Source organism: Entelurus aequoreus, linkage group LG20 (assembly GCF_033978785.1).
Source record: "Entelurus aequoreus isolate RoL-2023_Sb linkage group LG20, RoL_Eaeq_v1.1, whole genome shotgun sequence".
NCBI classification, from domain to species: Eukaryota; Metazoa; Chordata; class Actinopteri; order Syngnathiformes; family Syngnathidae; genus Entelurus; species Entelurus aequoreus.
The window spans coordinates 25,967,922-25,989,445 of NC_084750.1; the positions used below are offsets into that span (position 1 = coordinate 25,967,922).

At 39.6% G+C, this 21,524-nt stretch overlaps 2 protein-coding genes across 3 annotated transcripts in view; one reads left to right on the forward strand and one right to left on the reverse strand.

Annotated features, from left to right (window-relative positions):
• The window catches only part of pik3r4 (phosphoinositide-3-kinase, regulatory subunit 4), a 60,150-nt gene extending 50,044 nt beyond the window's left edge, over positions 1-10,106 (reverse strand). The window contains exon 1 of the mRNA XM_062029772.1: positions 9,983-10,106. Within this exon, the coding sequence (XP_061885756.1) occupies positions 9,983-10,008 (26 nt within the window). The 5' untranslated portion in view covers positions 10,009-10,106. The remainder of the gene's footprint in view (positions 1-9,982) is intronic.
• The window catches only part of atp2c1 (ATPase secretory pathway Ca2+ transporting 1), a 76,010-nt gene that overhangs the window by 41,846 nt on the left and 12,640 nt on the right, over positions 1-21,524 (forward strand). For both annotated transcript variants that reach the window (XM_062029774.1, XM_062029773.1), the window contains exons 2-10: positions 10,209-10,313; positions 10,456-10,572; positions 16,141-16,230; positions 16,377-16,412; positions 16,489-16,550; positions 16,624-16,732; positions 16,809-16,964; positions 17,038-17,106; positions 19,341-19,416. In XM_062029774.1, the coding sequence (XP_061885758.1) occupies positions 10,245-10,313; positions 10,456-10,572; positions 16,141-16,230; positions 16,377-16,412; positions 16,489-16,550; positions 16,624-16,732; positions 16,809-16,964; positions 17,038-17,106; positions 19,341-19,416 (784 nt within the window). In that variant the 5' untranslated portion in view covers positions 10,209-10,244. The remainder of the gene's footprint in view (positions 1-10,208; positions 10,314-10,455; positions 10,573-16,140; positions 16,231-16,376; positions 16,413-16,488; positions 16,551-16,623; positions 16,733-16,808; positions 16,965-17,037; positions 17,107-19,340; positions 19,417-21,524) is intronic.

The window sequence follows — 21,524 nt, forward strand, 5'->3', positions numbered from 1 at the left end:
AAGCTAACAGCCAATCAGGTAACGATATCAACTATCATGTCTGGTTGTGCCATACTGCTGTCTTGTTGTTGATTCTCTGTATGGAGTGAGAAGAAAAAGTAAAAATGAGTGCCGGGTATACCGACACAACAGGTTGGAACTAAAGTGCGGGACTGTATAAATAAAATCAATTACATAAAATAAAGAATGTGCTACTTTAAAATAATAGTAATTTGGTCCAATAATATTTAAATGATAATTACTGCATAACATGCATTCCTTTCTGTACTTATAAAGGAATAACAGCATTACTACTAAACCTAAACTAAACCTGCAGAAAACAGTTGTCAGTTTTCTATGTTTACATTTTCACACCTTGCACTATTCTGTTACACTTTAGTAAGCATTTCTTACATATTCTTACATAATTAAACCTTCATTTCAAAAGGGTTATTAAGTGTTCAATGTGGTTTTAGAATTGTATTTACATTGTTTTCAATGCTTGTGTTGGCATTTCATTTCCTTTCTGCCTCGGTAGCTGAGGGGTTTGATTATTATCAGAGGAAGGTTACATTTGAAATAAAATTGTTTACATTCAGTATTTTTCTCCTGGTCCTTATTTTCTATAGGTCATGTAAAACAGTGGTCCCCAACCACCGGGCCGCAGCCCGGTACCGGTCCGTGGATCGATTGGTACTGGGCCGCACAAGAAATTTATAAAAATTATTAAAGCAACATAAAAAACACAAGAAACACTTACACTTACAATTAGTGCACCAACCCAAAAAACCTCCCTCCATTTTCATTCAATTCACACTCATTCGCACAAAAGGGTTGTTTCTTTCTGTTATTAATATTTCTGGTTCCTACACTATATATCAATATAGATCAATACAGTCTGCAGGGATACAGTCCGTAAGCACACATGATTGTATTTTTTTATGACAAAAAAAAACAAACCAAAAAAAAAACATTCCCCCCCCTCCGGTCCGTGGGACACATTTTCAAGCGTTGACCGGTCCGCAGTTACAAAAAGGTTGGGGACCACTGATGTAAAATATGAATAATCAATATCGACCGATGTCAAACATTTATACAGTGATAGGGTTTTCAGCCATATCGCACAGCCCTACCCGCCCCTGTGCTCTTCATGTACAAACCCCAAAACCAGTGAAGTTGGCACGTTGTGTAAATCGTAAATAAAAACAGAATACAATATTTGCAAATCCTTTTCAACTTATATTCAATTGAATAGACTGTAAAGACAAGATATTTAATGTTCGAACTGAGAAAAGTATTTAATTTTTTTTGCAAATCATTAACTTTGAATTTAATGACAGCAACACATTGCAAAAAAGTTGGCACAGGGACATTTATACCACTGTGTTTCATAGCCTTTTCTTTTAACAACACTCAGTAAATGTTTGGAACTGAGGAGACCAATTTTTGAAGTTTTTTTAGGTGGAATTATTTCCCATTCTTGCTTGATGTACAGCTTAAGTTGTTCAACAGTCCGGGGTCTCGGTTGTGGTATTTTAGGCTTCATACTGCACCACACATTTTCAATGGGAGACAGGTCTGGACTACAGGCAGGCCAGTCTAGTACCCGCACTCTTTTACTATGAAGCCACATTGTTGTAACACGTGGCTTGGCATTGTCTTGCTGAAATAAGCAGGGGCGTCCATGATAACGTTGTTTGGATGGCAACATATGTTGCTCCAAAACCTGTATGTACCTTTCTGCATTAATGGTGCCTTCACAGATGTGTAAGTTTACCCATGCCTTGGGCACTAATACACCCCCATACCATTACAGATGTTGGCTTTTCAACTTTGCGCCTATACCAATCCGGATGGCTCTTTTCCTCTTTGTTCCGGAGGACACGACGTCCACAGTTTCCAAAAACAATTTGAAATGTGGACTCGTCAGACCACAGAACACTTTTCTACTTTGCATCAGTCCATCTTAGATGAGCTCAGGCCCAGCGAAGCCGACGGCGTTTCAGGGTGTCGTTGATAAATGGCTTTCGCTTTGCATAGTTGAGTTTTAACTTGCACTTACAGATGTAGCGACGAACTGTAGTTATTGACAGTGGTTTTCTGAAGTGTTCCTGAGCCCATGTGGTGATATCCTTTACACACTGATGTCGCTTTTTGATGCAGTAACGCCTGAGGGATCGAAAGTCCGTAATATCATCGCTTACATGCAGTGATTTCTCCAGATTATCTGAACCTTTTGATATTACGGGCCGTAGATGGTGAAATCCCTAAATTCCCTGCAATAGCTGGTTGAGAAATGTTTTTCTTAAACTCTTGGACAATTTGCTCACGCATTTGTTCATAAAGTGGTGACTTTCGCCCCATCCTTGTTTGTGAATGACTAAGCATTTCATGGAAACTGCTTTTATGCCCTATCATGGCACCCACCTGTTCCCAATTAGCCTGTTCACTGTGGGGTGTTTCAAATAAGTGTTTAATGAGCATTCCTCAACTCTGTCACTTTTTTGCCACTTGTGCCAGCTTTTTTGAAACATGTTGCAGGCATCAAATTCCAAATGAGCTAATATTTGCAAAAAATAACAGTTTACCGGTTCAAACGTTAAGTATCTTGTCTTTGCAGACTATTCAATTGAATATAGGTTGAAAAAGATTTGCAAATCATTGTATTCTGTTTTTATTTACGATTTACACAACGTGCCAACTTCACTGGTTTTGGGTTTTATACATTTCCAAACTTTTGGGGCTCCCGTGACCTTTATGAGTGAATTCTTTTTGGCAGACCTTTAGGCGTGAGATGGCACTTTAGGAGGAATTCATTCAAAGAATGTGATTTTTCTCACAACGTCCGGAATAAAAAGTAGCTTCTCACTTTATCATTCAGGACATTCCGACTAACAGCTTTTTTTTTGTTCAATTTCTGGTTGTCCCACACGCAGACTGGGCGACAGGCGTACGTTGTGGGCGAGAGCAGCTTTTAGAAGAATGTGCTGACTGTGCGTTGTTGCCACGCGTTAATAAAGCGATTAAAGTTGCATCGGTGGCCGTGTCTCTCTGACCACAAGGGGGCAGTACATTTCCATCCATCCATCCATCCGTTTTCTACCGCTTGTCTCTTTCGGGGTTGCGGGGGGTGCTGGAGCCTATCTCAGCTGCATTCGGGCGGTAGGCGGGGTACACCCTGGACAAGTCGCCACCTCATCACAGGGCCAACACAGACAGACAATATTCACACTCACATTCACACAATTAACACAGGAAGTGTTACATGCACATGTATTGGAAACTCGACATCCGAGCCCCTCCTATTTGCGAACTTTTAGATCGCACCAACTATGCCTCTGCGTGCGAACCATGTCTCTGTGTACGAACGCTTCATTCATTCATTTTGTGTCCGGCCGGCAGCCATTTTGTGCTTGCTCGTATTGAAGAAATTGAAGAAGCAGGTTTTGTACCGCAGAAATTTTTAATTGTGATAACAGATTTTTCGGAAGAAAAAAAAAAATTGCCAAAGAAGACTTACTAAACAGCGGAGGAGAAGACCACTGTACCTGTCAATCAGCGTAACCTCTTCCAAGAGCACACAAACGGCTCCCTTCCCTTCCCCCCCCCTTTTTCCCTTCTCATGGTGCAGCCCAGCAGGACTTTTGACAATGTTAATGTACTGTAAGCGGATTTTACTTTTAAAAAGTTTATAATGGCAGAAATATAGTTGTAAAGGATTTTTTGTGATTTCTGGTCGTTTGTGAAGGCACCAAAGGGACTTATGTGGGTGCATGCATGTGTTGTGCAGAGCAGCGCATACAGGACAGTTCCGGTTGCTGTTTTGTCTTGTTAATAGATAATAAATAAACCTTCTTGTTATGTTTGTTTTATATACAATAGGGCTAGGCTATATGGCAAAAAAAATGATCACACTTTTTATTTTTCATATTACGATTTTGTATTTTTTTTGTCCCGTGCAGGATTATACAGAGTACCACATCCCTGCTTACTGCTGCAGTATCTTGCAACAGACATTTCCGCCATGTTTGATCGAGGTAATATATGCTAACAGCTGACAACTGTCATTTTGTTTACTAGAGATGCAACGGTACAGGTAACCCACACTACGGTCCGTACCTCGGTTTTAGGGCCACAGTTTTACTTCTTTTTCGGTGGGGGTAAAGAGAATAACTTTTTTTTCCCTCCCTCTCAAAGTTCTTTTGTTTTTTTGCTTGTCGTCACAAACTTCATTCTGCAGTAAAACAAAAGTATCATTGGTGTACTGAATACTATAAGACTTGTATTCCAAGTTAACATTTACTAAACATTACTTTCAAATGGTAAATTATTGTTTGTATTTTATGATTACTTGTATGCATCAGTGTTTCTCACCAGTGCTTTGGTGAACGGCAAGCGGTGAACCAGATTGTGGAGTTTTTTTTAAACCCAAGTACTATAGCTTTTATTTAATGAAAGTACATTAAAGTGCAGTTTTAATGTGTACCAATACATATAACAAGTTTAATGATTATTTTAGGAACAAAATGTTTTTTATCCACAAACTCTAAAATGATTTGAACACAAAGTACATGTTGTATCAGAAGAGTTTAATCTTTGCAGAAACATAAGGTAACACTTTAGTATGGGGAACGTATTCACCATTAATTAGTTGCTTATTAAAGTAACAAAGACTTAATTTAGATTTATTTGGACACTAGGGGAACATATAAGGGTTAGGTTTAGGGTTAGGGTTAGGGTTAGGGTTAGTTAACTCTTAGTCAATGGCTTACGGGTTGTATAATAAGGCCATGCCGAATAAGGCATTAATAAGTACTTAATGACTAATTAAGAGCCAATATGTTACTAATTTGCATGTTAATAAGGAACTAATTAATGGTGAATATGTGTTCCCCATACTAAAGTGTTACCAAACATAAACAAAAAGTCTGATTAAAAATATTTAGTTATAAAAATGCCTTTTTCTGATTAAACTAGTGTGTGTGTTTATTCTCCCAGTTGAGACCAATACAGTAGTTCAGTCACAAAGACTGCGCTTGCCTGAAAGTCCACATTCAGGGCAGGATTGCTGGTGAAGCTAAAGTCTGTCACTGAAGTCGCTGCTCCTTCTCAATGTTGTTTTAAATGTCTATGCTAGTGTTAGTCACATTTCTTTATTTTGTTCTTCTGGGCTGCACTTCCAGCTCTGTAAGGTGGAAGAGGCACAACGCTGATTGAACATTAACCACTTTCGAGATGGTGGAACAGAATGGTCGCGCACACACAGTGACACACTTTCACAGGAACACACACAAACGTACACAAGTACACACACTGGATAACGGTCAATAAAGTCAAATTGTTCCGTAGAGGATTATACGAAGCATCGTTGCTTCCCTACTGTTTACTACTGCTCTCTTTTAACAGACATTTCCGCCATGTTTGATCAAGGTGAAAATGCCAACAGCCTAGATGATCAACTCAGATTCTAACATGCCAGAGGCTGTTCACCTTGGAGACCTGCTGCGGATATGGGTACGGCCTGGCGCGAGATTTACACCTTCTCCCCCGGATTTTCAACTCAGATTAATCGCGATCATCGATCACGATCATATAACCACCCATCCCTAATATACGTACATTTCTGTATAGCACTTTATGTTGTGTTCAAAGCAGGGTTTCATCTAGACTGCCAAGATACCTTTGGTGGTGGGGAGGTGGTCACCATGACGTCATCGAATAATTAGCATTTTTAATGATATACTATATTTCTTTAAAAAGGCAAAAAAAAAATAGATATACATTTAAAAACAAATGTTATTAATTAGTATTAACATATGTGTGTGTCTGTGTGTGTATACTGTGTGTGTATACTCAAAAACTGCTTTGTCCCACACGCCATTAGACTGTACAACTCCTCTCTGGGGGGGAGGGAGGGCACTCGGATGACAGGGGATGCAAAACAATAACAGTGCAATACTTTTTCACAACATGGTCACTACTGCCTAGTTTTTCTTGTTATATTCTTATTTTACTGTCATATTTTTATTCTCATTGTTGCTTTTTATTTTTATTCTTATTGTAATATTTTTCTATTTTGTTTCCATTTATACCCCCATTATTTACTTTTTACTTTTTAAATTATATCTCAATTCTGTACACTGCTGTTGGAATTTTAATTTTCCTGAGGGAACTCTCCTGAAGGAATCAATAAAGTACTATCTATCTATACATATAGTCGTGGTCAAAAGTTTACATACACTTGTGAAGGACATAATGTCATGGCTGTCTTGAGTTTCAAATAATTTCTACAACTCTTATTTTTTTGTGATAGAGTGATTGGAGCACATACTTGTTTGTCACAAATTCTTTTATGAATTTATTATGGGTCTACTGAAAATGTGACCAAATCTGCTGGGTCAAAGGTATACATACAGCAACATAAATTATACATTTTGGTGATGTAGAAAAGTTGCAATCAAATCAAATTAGCTTCATGGCATGGCCTCTTAGCTTCATGTGAGTGATTATGATTGACTACACCTGCTGACTTCTCTGAGACCATTTAAATAGGGCTCATGTGATGCAGTCATTAGACTCTGTTACAAACGCGACAATGGGAAATTTAAAGGAACTCTGCACAGAACTGAAAAAACGAATCATTGACTTGAACAAGTCAGGAAAGTCACTTGGAGACATTTCAAAGCAGCCTCAGGTCCCAAGAGCAACTGTGTAGACAATTGTTCGTAAGTATAAAGTGCATAGCACAGTTTTGTCACTACCACAATCAGGAAGAAAACGCAAGCTGTCACCTGTTGCTGAAAGAAAATTGGTCAGGATGATCAAGAGTCGATCGGGAACCACCAAAAAGCAGATCTACGATGAATTGGAAGCTGCTGGAACACAGGTGTCAGTGTCCACAGTCAAGCGTGTTTTGCATCGCCATGGACAGAGTCTACCATGCAAGAAGGAAGCCCTTGCTCCAGAAGTGACACCTTAAGACTCGTCTAAAGTTTGCTGCTGATCACATGGACAAAGATAAGACCTTCTGGAGGAAAGTTCTGCGGTCAGATGAAACAAAAATGTAGCTGTTTGTCCAAAATACCCAGCAATATGTTTGGAGGAGAAAAGGTGAGGCCTTAAATCCCAGGAACACCAATCCTACCGTCAAGCATGGTGGTGGTAGTATTTTGCTCTGTGCCTGTTTTGCTGCCAATGGAACTGGTGCTTTACAGAGAGTAAATGGGATAATGAAAAAGGAGGATTACCTCCAAATTCTTCAGGACAACCTAAAATCATTAGCCCGGAGGTTGGGTCTTGGGCGCAGTTGGGTGTTCCAACAGGACAATGACCCCAAACACACGTCAAAAGTGGTAAAGGAATGGCTAAATCAGGTTAGAATTAAGGTTTTAGAATGGCCTTCCCAAAGTCATGACTAAATCTCATTGACAACATGTGGACAATGCTAAAGAAACAAGTTCATGTCAGAAAACCAACAAATTTAGCTGAACTGCACCAATTTTGTCAAGAGGAGTGGTCAAAATTTCAACTAGAAGCTTGTGGATCGCTACCAAAAGCGGCTTATTGCAGTGAAACTTGCCAAGGGACCAAATACTAACATTGCTGTATGTATACTTTTGCCCAAGCAAATTTGATCACATTTTCAGTAGACCCATAACAAATTCAGAAAAGAAGTAAACTTTTAGCTAAACTTTTTTTTGTGACAAACAAGTATGTGCTCCAATCACTCTATCACAAAAAAATAAGAGTTGTAGAAATTATTGGAAACTCAAGAGAGCCATGACATTATGTTCTTTACAACTTTTGAACACGACTGTATGTGTATATGTATATATGTACGTGTGTATGTACATATGTATGTTTCTTACGGAAGAATTTGCTTCACGATACAATCTTTTTGATTCGCGAACCCTGTTCAAGAGCCAATTAAGTTTGTTAATTTAAAGTTAAAGTACCAATGATTGTCACACGCACACACTAGGTGTGGTGAAATTTGTCCTCTGCATTTTGTTCACCCCCTGGGAGGTGAGGGGATCAGTGGGCAGCAGCGGTGGCCGCGCCCGGGAATAATTTTTGGTGATTTAACCCCCAATTCCAACCCTTGATGCTGAGTGCCAAGCAGGGAGGTAATGGGTCCCATTTTTATAGTCTTTGGTATGACTCGGCTGGGGTTTGGACTCACAACCTACCGATCTCAGGGCGGACACTCTAACCACAAGGCCACTGAGGTTGTACTGCATTTGTTAATCAAATTAAAGCACTCTGAGTAAAAAGGCATAAAGTTGCAAGGAAAAGCTGAAATGGGTCCCTTGAACCATCCGGACATAAACAACAAGATCGATAGATAAGACTTACAAACTGCAACTACTCATGCTGCACACACACAATAAAGACTTTAGTAAATAGTCAAGCTCTTATTGTACTTGTCTGCATTATTTCACTGTCCTAAGATGAATTTTTTTAGGATATATCATCCAAGTGACTATCGTGTGATGAACCTTGTAGATGTATTTCTTGTGCGACATTTGTGTTTATTACACCTGGGGACAGGTTGATTGGCAACACACTAAATTGGTCCCAGTGTGTGAATGTGAGTGCGAATCTTGTCTGTGTTGGCCCTGCGATGAGGTGGTGACTTTTTCAGGGTGTATCCCGCCTTTCGCCCAAGTGCAGCTGGGATAGGCTCCAGCACCCTCCATGACCCCGGGAGGGACAAGCGGTAGAAAAGGGATGGATGGATGGCTAAGTATTTCTATGGTTTGAATTTGTACCGAAAATGAACCGAGCCTTGACATTGATACAAAGGTACAAAGTAGGGCTGGGCGATATACTCGATATATCGCGGGTTTGTCTCTGTGCGATATAGAAAATGACTACCGGTATATCGTGATATTTGAGTATACGTTCTCATGCAGTTGCTTTTAACTGCGGGCATTACACTACATGTGTTAATCACTCTTTGTTGTTTCTCCTTCTCACAGAAACTTAAAACAAGCACACCTTCTTACATACGTCACATATGTATAAGCCCTCGTGGAGCAGAGAGGTAGCGGCATGGGTAACGTTAGCTGTGGTGCGAGTGGTAATACGAGAGAAAGAAGGTGCGAATCTGGTAACAAATGAAGGAAGAATTAGTTCCCAAGAAAAACAGCACGGGGTCCATCGTCTGGCGGTGGTTTTGGCTTCAAACGGGAATATGTCGAACAGACAACCGTAATATGTCAAGTGTGGGGTAAAAGCTTTGCTACAAAAAGTAGCATTACTGCTAATATGTAGCATCATTTGAAAAGTCACCCGCTAGAGAATGAAGAGTGTTTAAAACTCCGCATGTCAACCATTTCCACATCAAAACCGTATGAAAAAAATAGTCAACAGAATGAGATAACATCCGCAGGAACCTACCACATAGCGATGGACATACACTATTTGATTTCCTATTATGCAGCTCATTTTTGACAGTTATTGAAATATCTTGTGTGACATCATGCACAAAAGTGCCCTTTATTTGTTTTAAACTATTGTAGCGGCGTTCTGTACAAAAAGTTCACTTTGATTTAGTGTTGTTTTGATATGTCATCTTAGTGACATCATGCACAAAAGTGCACTAATAGCTTGTTTTAAAATGTCTCTGACAATCTTGCACTTTCTGTTTTGGAAATGACATGAATGTTTGTGCCATTGCTTAATAACTGTTTAATAAATACAGTTTTGGTAAATTGACTTAGTTGTGATTTCCCTCTCTGCATGAAAGTTTAAAATGAGCATATGTTAATGCAGTATGTGACAAGAATGTTTTAATGTAGACACATGGAATCATCATACTGATGTGATTATATGCATCAAGTGTCAATTCAAGGCTAAGGCAAAATATCGAGATATATATCGTGTATCGTGACAAGGCCTAAAAATATTGAGATATTAATAAAAGGCCATATCGCCCAGTCCTAGTACAAAGCGTGCTGTGTTACGCGTATAATTAGTAGTAATGTAGAGAAAGTCATACCTTTTAGTCCCACGCCTGTAAAGCATTTCAGTTCTAGCTCTTCAGCATTCTCACACAGTCTCTACACTGACTCTGGCTGATGAAAATGCAATCCACCGTTGTCTATATGATGTCACGGTGTGCCAGCCAATGTTGCTGCTCAGTGACCTGTGTGTGTGTGTGTGTGTGTGTGTGTGTGTGTGTGTGTGTGTGTGTGTGTGTGTGTGTGTGTGTGTGTGTGTTGCAGCTTTCCCACACACAAGAGAACAGTGAAGATGACAACATGGTTCCTGTGCTAAGCTCCAAAAAAGCGAGTGAACTGCCCGTCAATGAAGTGGCGTGCGCTCTTCAGGTATGGGGAGCACGCCGTGGTCCCGCCCATGCATGAAAGGACACGGCTGTGGCTTTCCGGCATTTTGAACTTTTTAAAGACTGTTTGGCCCCCGACACCAAGATGGAGGCTGAACGCTTGTCTTGTTGTGTCGACGCTGCAGGCCAACCTTCAGTATGGGCTGAGCGAGGAGGAAGTGGTGCGCCGCAGGATCTACCATGGCTGGAACGAATTTGACATCAGCGAAGAGGAGCCGCTGTGGAGGAAGTACATCTCCCAGGTAAGCCCCCGCGTCACATGGCTCCAAGCCATCTTGAGTCAGCAAGTGGGAAGCTGTTCTGGACAAACTGGTTAGGACAGAAGTCAAATAATGTGACACCGCACGGGTTCAGATCGGGGCGGCTGTTTCTCCCAAACACTCCCCTGCAGTTCACACGATTGTTGCCAACATGGGTGTGAAGTCTCCCAGTAGAACTACGGAGTCACTAGTGGGGATGCGCCAGCGCCCCCTTATTGACTCCAAGAAGGCAGGGATCTCTGAACTCTTTCTGAACGGGTTCCTTCCACGACCCAAAGGCGCAGAGAAGTAACGCTCTCGTTCAGTGGGGATGACCTCAACACGTAGACATCAAGCGTGCAGTCTTTCCCCTGCGACAACTCCAGAGAAGAATAAGGTCAAGCCCTTTTCGAGGACTTCAGTTCCAGAATTATTGGAACTCATCTCAACCAATTGGTTGAGATGAGTCAGGCCTATGTCTTGTCAGAACTTGTCAGCCTCTCGCCGTAAGCTCAGGCTCTGATGTTCCATGTCCAGGAACCAGATTTAGCATGGGGCCTGTTTACACTGCATACCAAATCAGATTTTTTTGCCCTCAAGTTACACAGATTAGATTTTCTTTGCCAGTCTAAATGCTACGAAAAGCTTCAAATCACAAGTACTTTATTAATCCCCAAGGGGAAATAAATCTGATCTTTTGGCATCAGATTCAGGCCACGTCAGGAGGTCGTCCTGAATCCGATTAGACTGAAGTCACATTTGAAAAGATCAGATTCCAAACGCAATGCGACCTGAATGTGACCCAAATGTGTCTTTTTTTTCGTCAGCTTTGGGCGAGCTACGTCATTTGTTTGCGCCGGAAAAACGCAGTCTCCTGCGGGAATGGATATTTCATCACAACACCCGGTTTCGGTTTTCATTTAAGACGACTAAATTATCGGTGCATCACTTGTCAGTAGTGCGCAAATAATAGGCTATATGTAATACATGACGGTATATTTTGATTCTGAAGAATAGCGATTGTTGAAAGACGCTGTGGCGCATTTGCTTACATGTGAGTTGAAAAATAAAGCTCCCGCAGATCCACGCTGATGTCCGTGTCTCTTCTTATTAACAGCCATAAAAAGATTAGAACCCTCTCAAATATATTACACTATATACATCCATTCATTGATTATATTACTTTCATTTACTTTCACGTAAAAAACACAAATTTTTAAGGTGATGTGATTTTTATTTTATTTTGTAATAGCAGCGACTTCCTGGTCAGCTTCCTTTGTTTGCATGTGAAGTCGAGGCCACGTTGGTTCCTGTGCGCGTTTACACTGGAGTCTGATAAAAATCACATTTTACTTGCAGTGTAAACAGTCAGCTGGAAAAAATCAGATTTTGAAAAAATCAGATTTGGGCCACTTCGGCCTGCAGTGTAAACTTAGTCCAAATCAGTGTGAAGCACTCTCGGTTTCCAGGAAAAGGCACTGCCCGTATTTCAAGGACTGTAGCGCGCTCCGGTATATAAGCGGCACGTACTAAATTTTAGAAGAACAAATATTTTCCATATATTAGCCGCATCGGACTAAAAGCCGCAGATATATTCGTTGTGAAATTAGTTATTTACACAGAAATATTTTGTAAATATTTATTTACATGCTTTTATTATTTCCAAACGGGTTCTGTAACACGGCAGTAAAATGACTGATCAAACAAAACAGTCATCGTCATGGACCCACTAGCTGCGGAAGCTAGCTCTCCAATCAGCTAAACAGACTCAATAACGCCACGGTGACGTTTTGGTGAATTTACGAAACTGAAACAATACAAAAAGAATGCCATTGTAAGTTAATCATTTTAACACAGATACTTGTAAACGTGTTAGCATATGAGCTAATGCTAACGACACTAGATTGAGTACATTACGATAGCATGTACAGATATGCATGAAAACACTCCTACACACGTCACACATGGGTGAAGACTATACGAGTTGAAACGCTATGGACGGCTGAAAGACGGAACGGAACTTGTACTTCCGGTCGGAAGTCCAGTCTAAACTGAATGGCTCTGCAGCACCTGCAGTGAGCGAATTTATTCAAAAGTTTTTGCGAGTTTTTTTTATTTTTTCAAACTATGTCCATTATGGCTGTCGGCGAAAAGAAACCTATAAATCAGCCAAACTCTTTTACAAGCCGCAGGGTCCAAAGCGTAGGAAAAAAGTAGTTGCTTATAGTCCGGAATTTACAGTATATAAATCCAATTAGGGCTGGACCGATTAACCAATTACCGGGTAATTTAATTGGATAAAAGCTTTCATTCCTAATCTGTTTCTTCGATTATTGTTAAGAATCTGAACCCGCATGGAGTGCCTGGACCTTTTAAAAACATGTTATTAATGCACACATTTTAAGTGTGCAATCAACATTTCGATGTTGATTGCGTGCGTTTATTAGAAAAAAGATAATCAAGGTTATGGCAAGCCCAATTAGATTTTGTTGAACTATTTTTACATATTGAGGTTAGGCTAAAGTTTGTTTTATCTGATTATTTGAATAATTGGAATAAAATAATCGTTACTAATCGTACTGAATTACTAAAATAATCGATAATTGCAGCGCCAAATTCAATCCATTGTTAATATCTACCCATGGTGGTGGTGAGATACATGTGTAGCCACTAGGGGTGCACAAAAGAAAAATTGCTATTCTTATTCATCCTGTCTCTAAATCGATTCATTATTTTCAAGAATTGATTTACAAAAAAAATAAAAACATTTTTTTTTTATAAGAATACATTTCTAAAAAGTCGTTTTTTGGCCATCTCTATGCAACCAGAAGGAGCTTTTCTAAACTGTAACCTGTTTTTAAAAAGTTTAATTATAAATGTTATACCAAATAATACATTGCGAGAATCGTGTTGAATCGAGAATGGATTCTTAATCGAATCGTTCAGTGCCCAAAGATTCACACCCCTAATAACGACTTTAGACTGATGGAAGCATGACTGCCAATTTACAATGGCCTCTATACACATACTATATTTCTATAATATTTATATTAATGTAGTAGCAATAGTAATATGGGCGTGTCTGAATGTTCTAGTAGTAATCTTGTGTGTAAAAATGCATGCTAGAGTTTTATGGCAACTTTTTAGCTAATTTGATATGTACAAACCTAAAAATCATGGATTTTAACACTTGGCGCCATGTTGAAGATATTTTAACGGCTCTTATTATAATGCTAACATTAGGATGCTAGCGTTTTATGCAAGCTTTTTTAGCTATTTTTGTATGTTTACACCTAAAAATAGTGTATTTTAATACTCTGCGCCATCTTAGAAGTGTGCTAACTTGTCATCGTACTAACGTTAGCATGCTAATGTTTTAAAGGCCTACTGAAATGAATTTTTTTTATTTAAACGGGGATAGCAGATCTATTCTATGTGTCATACTTGATCATTTCGCGATATTGCCATATTTTTGCTGAAAGGATTTAGTATAGAACAACGACGATAAAGATTGCAACTTTTGGTATCTGATAAAATAAAGGCTTGCCCCTACCGGAAGTAGCGTGACGTAGTCAGTTGAACATATACGCAAAGTTCCCTATGTTTACAATGATGGCCGCATGAAGTGAGAGAGATTCGGACCGAGAAAGCGACAATTTCCCCATTAATTTGAGCGAGGATGAAAGATTTGTGGATGAGTAAAGTGCAAGTGGAGGACTAGTGGGGAGTGGAAGCTATTCAGATAGGGAAGATGCTGTGAGAGCCGGGGGTGACCTGATATTCAGCTGGGAATGACTACAACAGTAAATAAACACAAGACATATATATACTCTATTAGCCACAACACAACCAGGCTTATATTTAACATGCCACAAATTAATCCTGCATAAAAACACCTGCGTGTTTGTTATGCTAGCTCCTAGCTCCTCTGCTAGCTCCTAGCTCCATAGAACACGCCAATACAATTCAAACACCTGATCAACACACACAATCACTCAGCCCAAAAGACCGTTCACCTAACCCAAGGTTCATAAAGCTTATATATTTTTAAAAAGTTACGTACGTGACGCGCACATACGGTCAAGTTGTCAAATGTTTAGCAGCCAAGGCTGCATACTCACGGTACCTGATATTCAGCTGGGAATGACTACAACAGTAAATAAACACAAGACATATATATACTCTATTAGCCACAGCACAACCAGGCTTATATTTAATATGCCACAAATTAATCCTGCATAATAACACCTGCGTGTTTGTTATGCTAGCTCCTAGCTCCTCTGCTAGCTCCTAGCTCCATAGAACACGCCAATACAATTCAAACACCTGATCAACACACACAATCACTCAGACCAAAAGACCGTTCACCTAACCCAAGGTTCATAAAGCTTATATATTTTTAAAAAGTTGCGTACGTGACGCGCACGTACGGTACGGTACGTGTTATGCTAGCTCCTATGCTAGCTCCTAGCTCCATAGAACACGCCAATACAATTCAAACACCCGATCAACACACACAATCACTCAGCCCAAAAGACCGTTCACCTAACCCAAGGTTCATAAAGCTTATATATTTTAAAAAAGTTACGTACATACGCAAAAAAAAGTTGCGCACATACGGTCAAGCGATCAAATGTTTAGAAGCCAAAGCTGCATACTCACAGTAGCACGTCTGCGTCTTTGTCATCCAAATCAAAGTAATCCTGGTAAGAGTCTGTGTTGTCCCAGTTCTCTACAGGCGTCTGTGTATCGATGTCAAAAGTCCTCCTGGTTAGAGTCTCTGTTATCCGAGTTCTTCCATCTTGACTGCATCTTTCGGGAATGTAAACAAAGAAGCGCCGGCTGTGTACTGTTGTTGCTGACTACGTTCGAAAAATACGTCCATTTCGCACCGACAACTTTCTTCTTTGCTTGCTCAGCTTCCTTCTTCATAATGCAATGAACATGATTGAAACAGATTCACGAACACAGATGTCCAGAATACTGTGGAATTATGAAATGAAAACAGAGCTTTTTCGTATTGGCTTCAATGTGGAAGGCATACCCGTGTTCCCCGGTCTACGTCACGCGCATACGTCATCCGCAGAGGCGTTTCGAACCGGAAGTTTAGCGGCAAATTTAAAATGTCACTTTATAAGTTAACCCGGCCGTATTGGCATGTGTTATAATGTTAAGATTTCATCATTGATATATAAACTATCAGACTGCGTGGTCGGTAGTAGTGGCTTTCAGTAGGCCTTTAAGCTACCTTTTTAGCAAATTTTGTATGTCTGAACCTAAAAATCATGGATTTTGGCACTCGGCGCCATCTTGAAGGTATCCTAACGTCTCTTATACTATAATGCTAACGTTTTATGCCAGAAGTTCAGGTTACAGATTTCCGTGGGAATTTTCTCGTATGTAAATTTAGTTGTAATGTATTTGTATGAATGGATTAGTAGTAATGATGTGCGTATATTAATGCAGTAGTGATGTATGTACAGTACATGAATGTACTAAAAGTAATGTGTATAGTAATTTAATAGTAATGATGTGTATAATATAGTAGTAATATGTACTCATGTTGTACAGTTTAAAGATCCGCTCATCCTGCTGCTGCTGGCTTCAGCCGTCATCAGCGTTCTCATGCGCCAGCTTGACGACGCCATCAGCATCACTGTGGTACGTTCAGAGCCGCTCCTTCTCAAAAACTCACTCGATTGATTCCTTGATGTCACCATCAAGGAAAATCTGATCGAGTGAGACAATAGCATTGTGTGGTGTCCCTACCAAAAGACAGACTGATGTTGTTTTTGCTGCCCTGACAGGCCATCATCATCGTAGTGACCGTCGCGTTCGTCCAGGTGAGTCTGGCGGGTTCGCATGGTGCATGATGGGAAAAGAAATCCTCCCAAACACTCCCCTCTGATGATTCTTTAGGAGTATCGCTCGGAGAAGTCTCTAGAGGAGCTCGGCAAGCTGGTTCCTCCGGAATGTCACTGGTATGACGCGCAGCCCTCGTGAATTCCTCAGGAGTGTGCAGATACATGTTGTGACCACTAGGTGACGTTTCAGTGTCAGGCAAGGACAGCCGCAGCACATGTTGGCCAGAGAACTGGTGCCTGGAGACACCGTCTGTCTGTCAGTGGGGGAGAGGGTCCCGGCAGACCTCCGCCTCTTTGAGGTGAGTGCGCGTGATCGTGTGTGCGCCACTCAGACAAGCTGCCCTGCTGCCTTGATTGACGCTCCTGATCCACCAGGCCAGCGACCTTTCTGTGGATGAGTCCAGTCTGACAGGGGAGACGGCGCCTTGCTCCAAGTCCACCACGCACCAGCCGGACGCTACCAACAGAGACATCGCTTCCCGCAGCAACATCGCCTTTATGGGCACGTTGGTGCGCTGCGGCCGAGCCAAGGTAGCTACACGACGCACGTACCACACTGGAAGCTTCCGGCACTCAGCGTTCCTTTCTCCTTGCTGTCTGGCAGGGAATCGTCATCGGAACAGGAGAGAACTCAGAGTTTGGGGAGGTGTTCAAGATGATGCAAGCAGAGGAGGTATGTACGTACCCACACACACACCAGGGATTCCAGACGTCCGCTATTTAGCAGAATTTCGCTATTCTTCTAGCCCGGTGATTCTCAAACTGTAGTGGTATGTGGGCTCTATGTAGGGGTACACCAAAGAATCACTTAATTAAATATAGGGATGTTCCAATGCTGATACAGCACTTTTTGGAGGTATCGTGAATAGGGCTGGACGATTATGCCAAAAAATAATCATCACAAATATTTTGGTTGATATTGTAATCACGATTAATTACACAATGATTCATTATTTTAAGAACAAAATTATTTATTGTACCGTCAAAACTTAACTTTGAATAATAAAAAAAAAACGGATGTAAATTGGTAAGGTATAAACCACAACAAATAAAACAATAGCAATAACAATGAGTTTACAAAAAATAGCAATGTAAAAAACAATACCCTCAGTTTTTCCGTTTAAATTTTTTTTAATTCAGTTTTTTCTCCTTTAAACTTGTTTTACCAGCAATGACTATGTGCTTTTTGTATAAAAAAAATGTTTGTTAATTACAGTAAATGCAAAAATCCTCACATTTTTTGGTGAAATACAACTTGGGACAATTTTGACCAGTATTTTAGGTCAAAGCATAATTGTGTAAATGTATCAATTGGTGCGTTAAGTACATTTTGCTTTTGCGAGGTACTTTTTTGAAACCTTTTATTTTGTTAACGCAGTCAGACCGGATGTAGCACACCACGCTATTATTGTGAAGGGGAGAAGTGTGCTGTGCTGTGCTATGTTACTATATATAGCCATTTTGACAGAATGAAATATATATATATATATATATATATATATATATATATATATATATATATATATATATATATATATATATATATACACAGTATATATATATATATATATACACAGTATATATATATATATATATATATGTCTTAATTAGATTATCCAAAAAAAATAGTGCTCGATACCGTGGTAGAGCGTAATATGTGTGTGTGGGAAAAAATCACAAGACTATTTCATCAGATGAAATAGTCTTGTGATTTTTTTCCCACACGGGTCAGATGCAGAGAATAATTTCACCACAGCTAGTGTGTGTGTGATAAAATCTCCCCACACCTAGTGTGTGTGTGATAATCATTGGTACTTTAATATATGTGTATATATATATATAATATATATATATATATATATATATATATATATATATATATATATATATATATATATATATATATATATATATATAAACTATTTTAAACTATTATATTCTTTAAAGATGCAACAAAAATTATACATTCCAATTTTTTTGGTTAAAATCAAAACATACTAAAATACTTGCTTGACTTATGATTTCAACGCACGTTATCCATCAAGTTATACGCTGTAAAAATGAAAATAGAAATTACGGTAACTTTTTACTGTAAAAAAACAGTGGTACAATATATACATTTACAGTACCACAGTACATTGTAAAAACAACTGTAGATTTTGCGGTAAAAAACACCCTGGCAACTCAATCACCAGAATTTTACCATTAAAAAAACAGTGGTAAATTTTTTCGTTTACCTTAAGCCGTTTTTTACGATTAAATTCTGGCGACTGAGCTGTGACTTGGCCCTTATTTAGTGTAACTGCGGCCTGCACACCCTGGGCGGCTAATCGTTACGTATCATATAGCAATCTCGAATCCTAATATACAGAACAGCGCAATCACAAAAACGACAGTGAAGCGAACACACATTGGGCACCACAAAGAGCAACTTTCTGTAAGCAAGCAAAAGTGTCTCTGCTCATCTCCCGGGGAAACAAACAGAGTGAAAATATAAAACATTTTACATTCAATTTGACATTTATAATCAATTAAGGCCTATCTTAGCTGTGAGTCGTCATAGCTGCTGGTAAAAGTCATCAACACATTTAGTCACAAGGTTCAAAAGTCAATAGGGCCCAGCCTCATCCCGGCTTTACCTCTAGCAGCCCCTGGGTAAATTGAGTTTGAGACCCCTGATCTAATAGATAGAAAACATTGGTAAGTTTTCTTGCGTTTTTACAGAATTTCTATGTAGGAAATGCCTTCCAAGGCATCTTAGAAATGGTAACATCCCTTCAACTTCAGGAGAGGGATGCCCCCGAACTCCCAGAAGGGCCCCCAGCTGATATTTTTCAATTCTTTTGTTTTTTACCTCACTGGGATCCCACACACACACTCAACCTCTTTACTATTTGTACTCCTCAGGCTCCGAAGACGCCGCTGCAGAAGAGCATGGACCTCCTGGGGAAGCAGCTGTCGCTTTATTCCTTCGGCATCATCGGTCAGTCAGTATGACACGAGTGGCCGTCTCTCGTGATGAGACAATCGATCGGCCTCTGATCAATATCGCCCAATTTTCATGAATAATCACAATTGCCGATTAATACCTTTTTTAAAGGACATTTGCACTTTTTGGAAGGAATTTCGACTATCATTCACAATCCTTATGTAGGACAAGAATCACATCAAATCAAACTGTGTTTATGTAGCACTTTTCAAACCCAGGCAAGTGGCAAACAAAAAGTGCTGTACAAATTTTTTTTTCGAACAGAAGAAAACATACACACACATACTCACAAACACACACTAGCACTGTTGACAATAACAAAACAAAACAAGAACACGTTTTTTTTGTAATGCACTCTAATGCATAAATAAGCAGAAGTCCATATAATTGTCCAACAGTTTAAGAACAACTTTTCTCAACAAGCTATTGCAAGAAATTTAGGGATTTCAACACCTACGGTGAAAATCTGGTGGAAGGAAAACATGCAACTTTTCTCTGACTACAATTGACTACTACAAGTGTCTACTGTAGCAAATAGGTGCAAGCTTTTGACCATAAACTTAGTCGCTGCTTGGTCAATCAATGAAAGTTTACTTTTATATCCCTTAATCCCAAATGTCTCAAAGGGCTCAGATCGTTGACATTCGTCTAGCGGCAGACGTGAAGAGGAGTGCCCGACTCGGAGAATCGTCAGAATCTGCTTCTCGTCATGCTCATCTAAATAGGAAGGCATTCTTTTCCATTTAACAAATAATAGCTCTAACATGCTAGGCGGTGTTAGTTAGTACCTGTTGTATTCAGATAACGTGCTGGTGTTACTGCTGTTGGCATTAGATAAGAGTGGTTAAAACGTGACTTTCATTTATAATTATTGCATGCTGTGTGTTCAAATTTTTTAGCATATTGCTCATATGTCTTCCTCTTGATGAAATAGCAGCCGTATAATTATTACAAGTAGCGCTGTTGCAGTCTTTTGTTAGTGTTCATTCCGACCAGGCGCCGCCGTTTTGCGATCTGACGTCATTACACACGTTGCGTAATGACGTCATCACCACCTGGAAGAACCGTTAAGAGAATCGTTTGACAAAATGGCAAGCGATTTCAAGGAATTGATAATCTGGGAACCGGTTCTGAAGAAGAACCTGTTTTCGATTGCCATCCTACAGCGGAGTATTAATTTCACAGACGCATCACAACTTACACTTTCCCCTTCAACAACAACAACACTACTAATCATGGCAGACTTCATGAGAGACAACAAAGACTACTTTTGGACAAATGTCGATCCAGAACCTTATATTTTTAATTCTGAATATAAGAAGGATAATCTACACGTTTTAGAAGCTGTTTGCTAAACAGATGCAGCTTTAGTGAAACACTAAGCATTATGTAGTGGTATTGCTAACTTCTAAACAAGATATACAATTGATTAACATAATAAGACAATCACTTACTTTACAATGTCAGCTCTCACTGGGATGCTGACTGATGGGATGTTTATATCTTCCCGTTTAGTCAAAATCCTTGCGAAGGGTTAAAAAAAAGTTGCTACAAAGAAGTGTCTTTCTTGCTATCTCCGGGTCTAAATTGGATGTCAAAGTTGACCAACTATGTCAGTTTATGTCCACAGCCTTCTACTATCCATGTGAGAGGCATGATTTATAATCTGGAATTAACTTTCCCCAACTCAGAGGCGATGCAGCAGCTCAATATGTCAATATTGCAGCATAAGCTAGTTAGCGCTCTGTGATCATGGCACCGCTAAAAATAGTTTGTCTGTGCTAGTGCTTATAATAACAATATTGGTAATACTTGGTTAATATTCAGGACAAAAGATGTAAATAGTGTATTGTTGGCGTTTTTTTTAGAATGATTTAGAAGCAGAATAGATTGCTCCCATTATCTGCATTGCTAGCCACCCAGAGCTGATTATTACAAATTAAAAAATACTTGTGTTTTTGTCTCTCATAAGGATTGTGAATGATGGGCAAAATTCCAAAAAAGTGCAGTTCCCCTTTAATGCCAAACACAAGTGCTGACCCTTTTTGGCTTATGCTGTATTTATTTTGAGTCCCCCGGTTGACTAGCTAGCAGCTAAATGT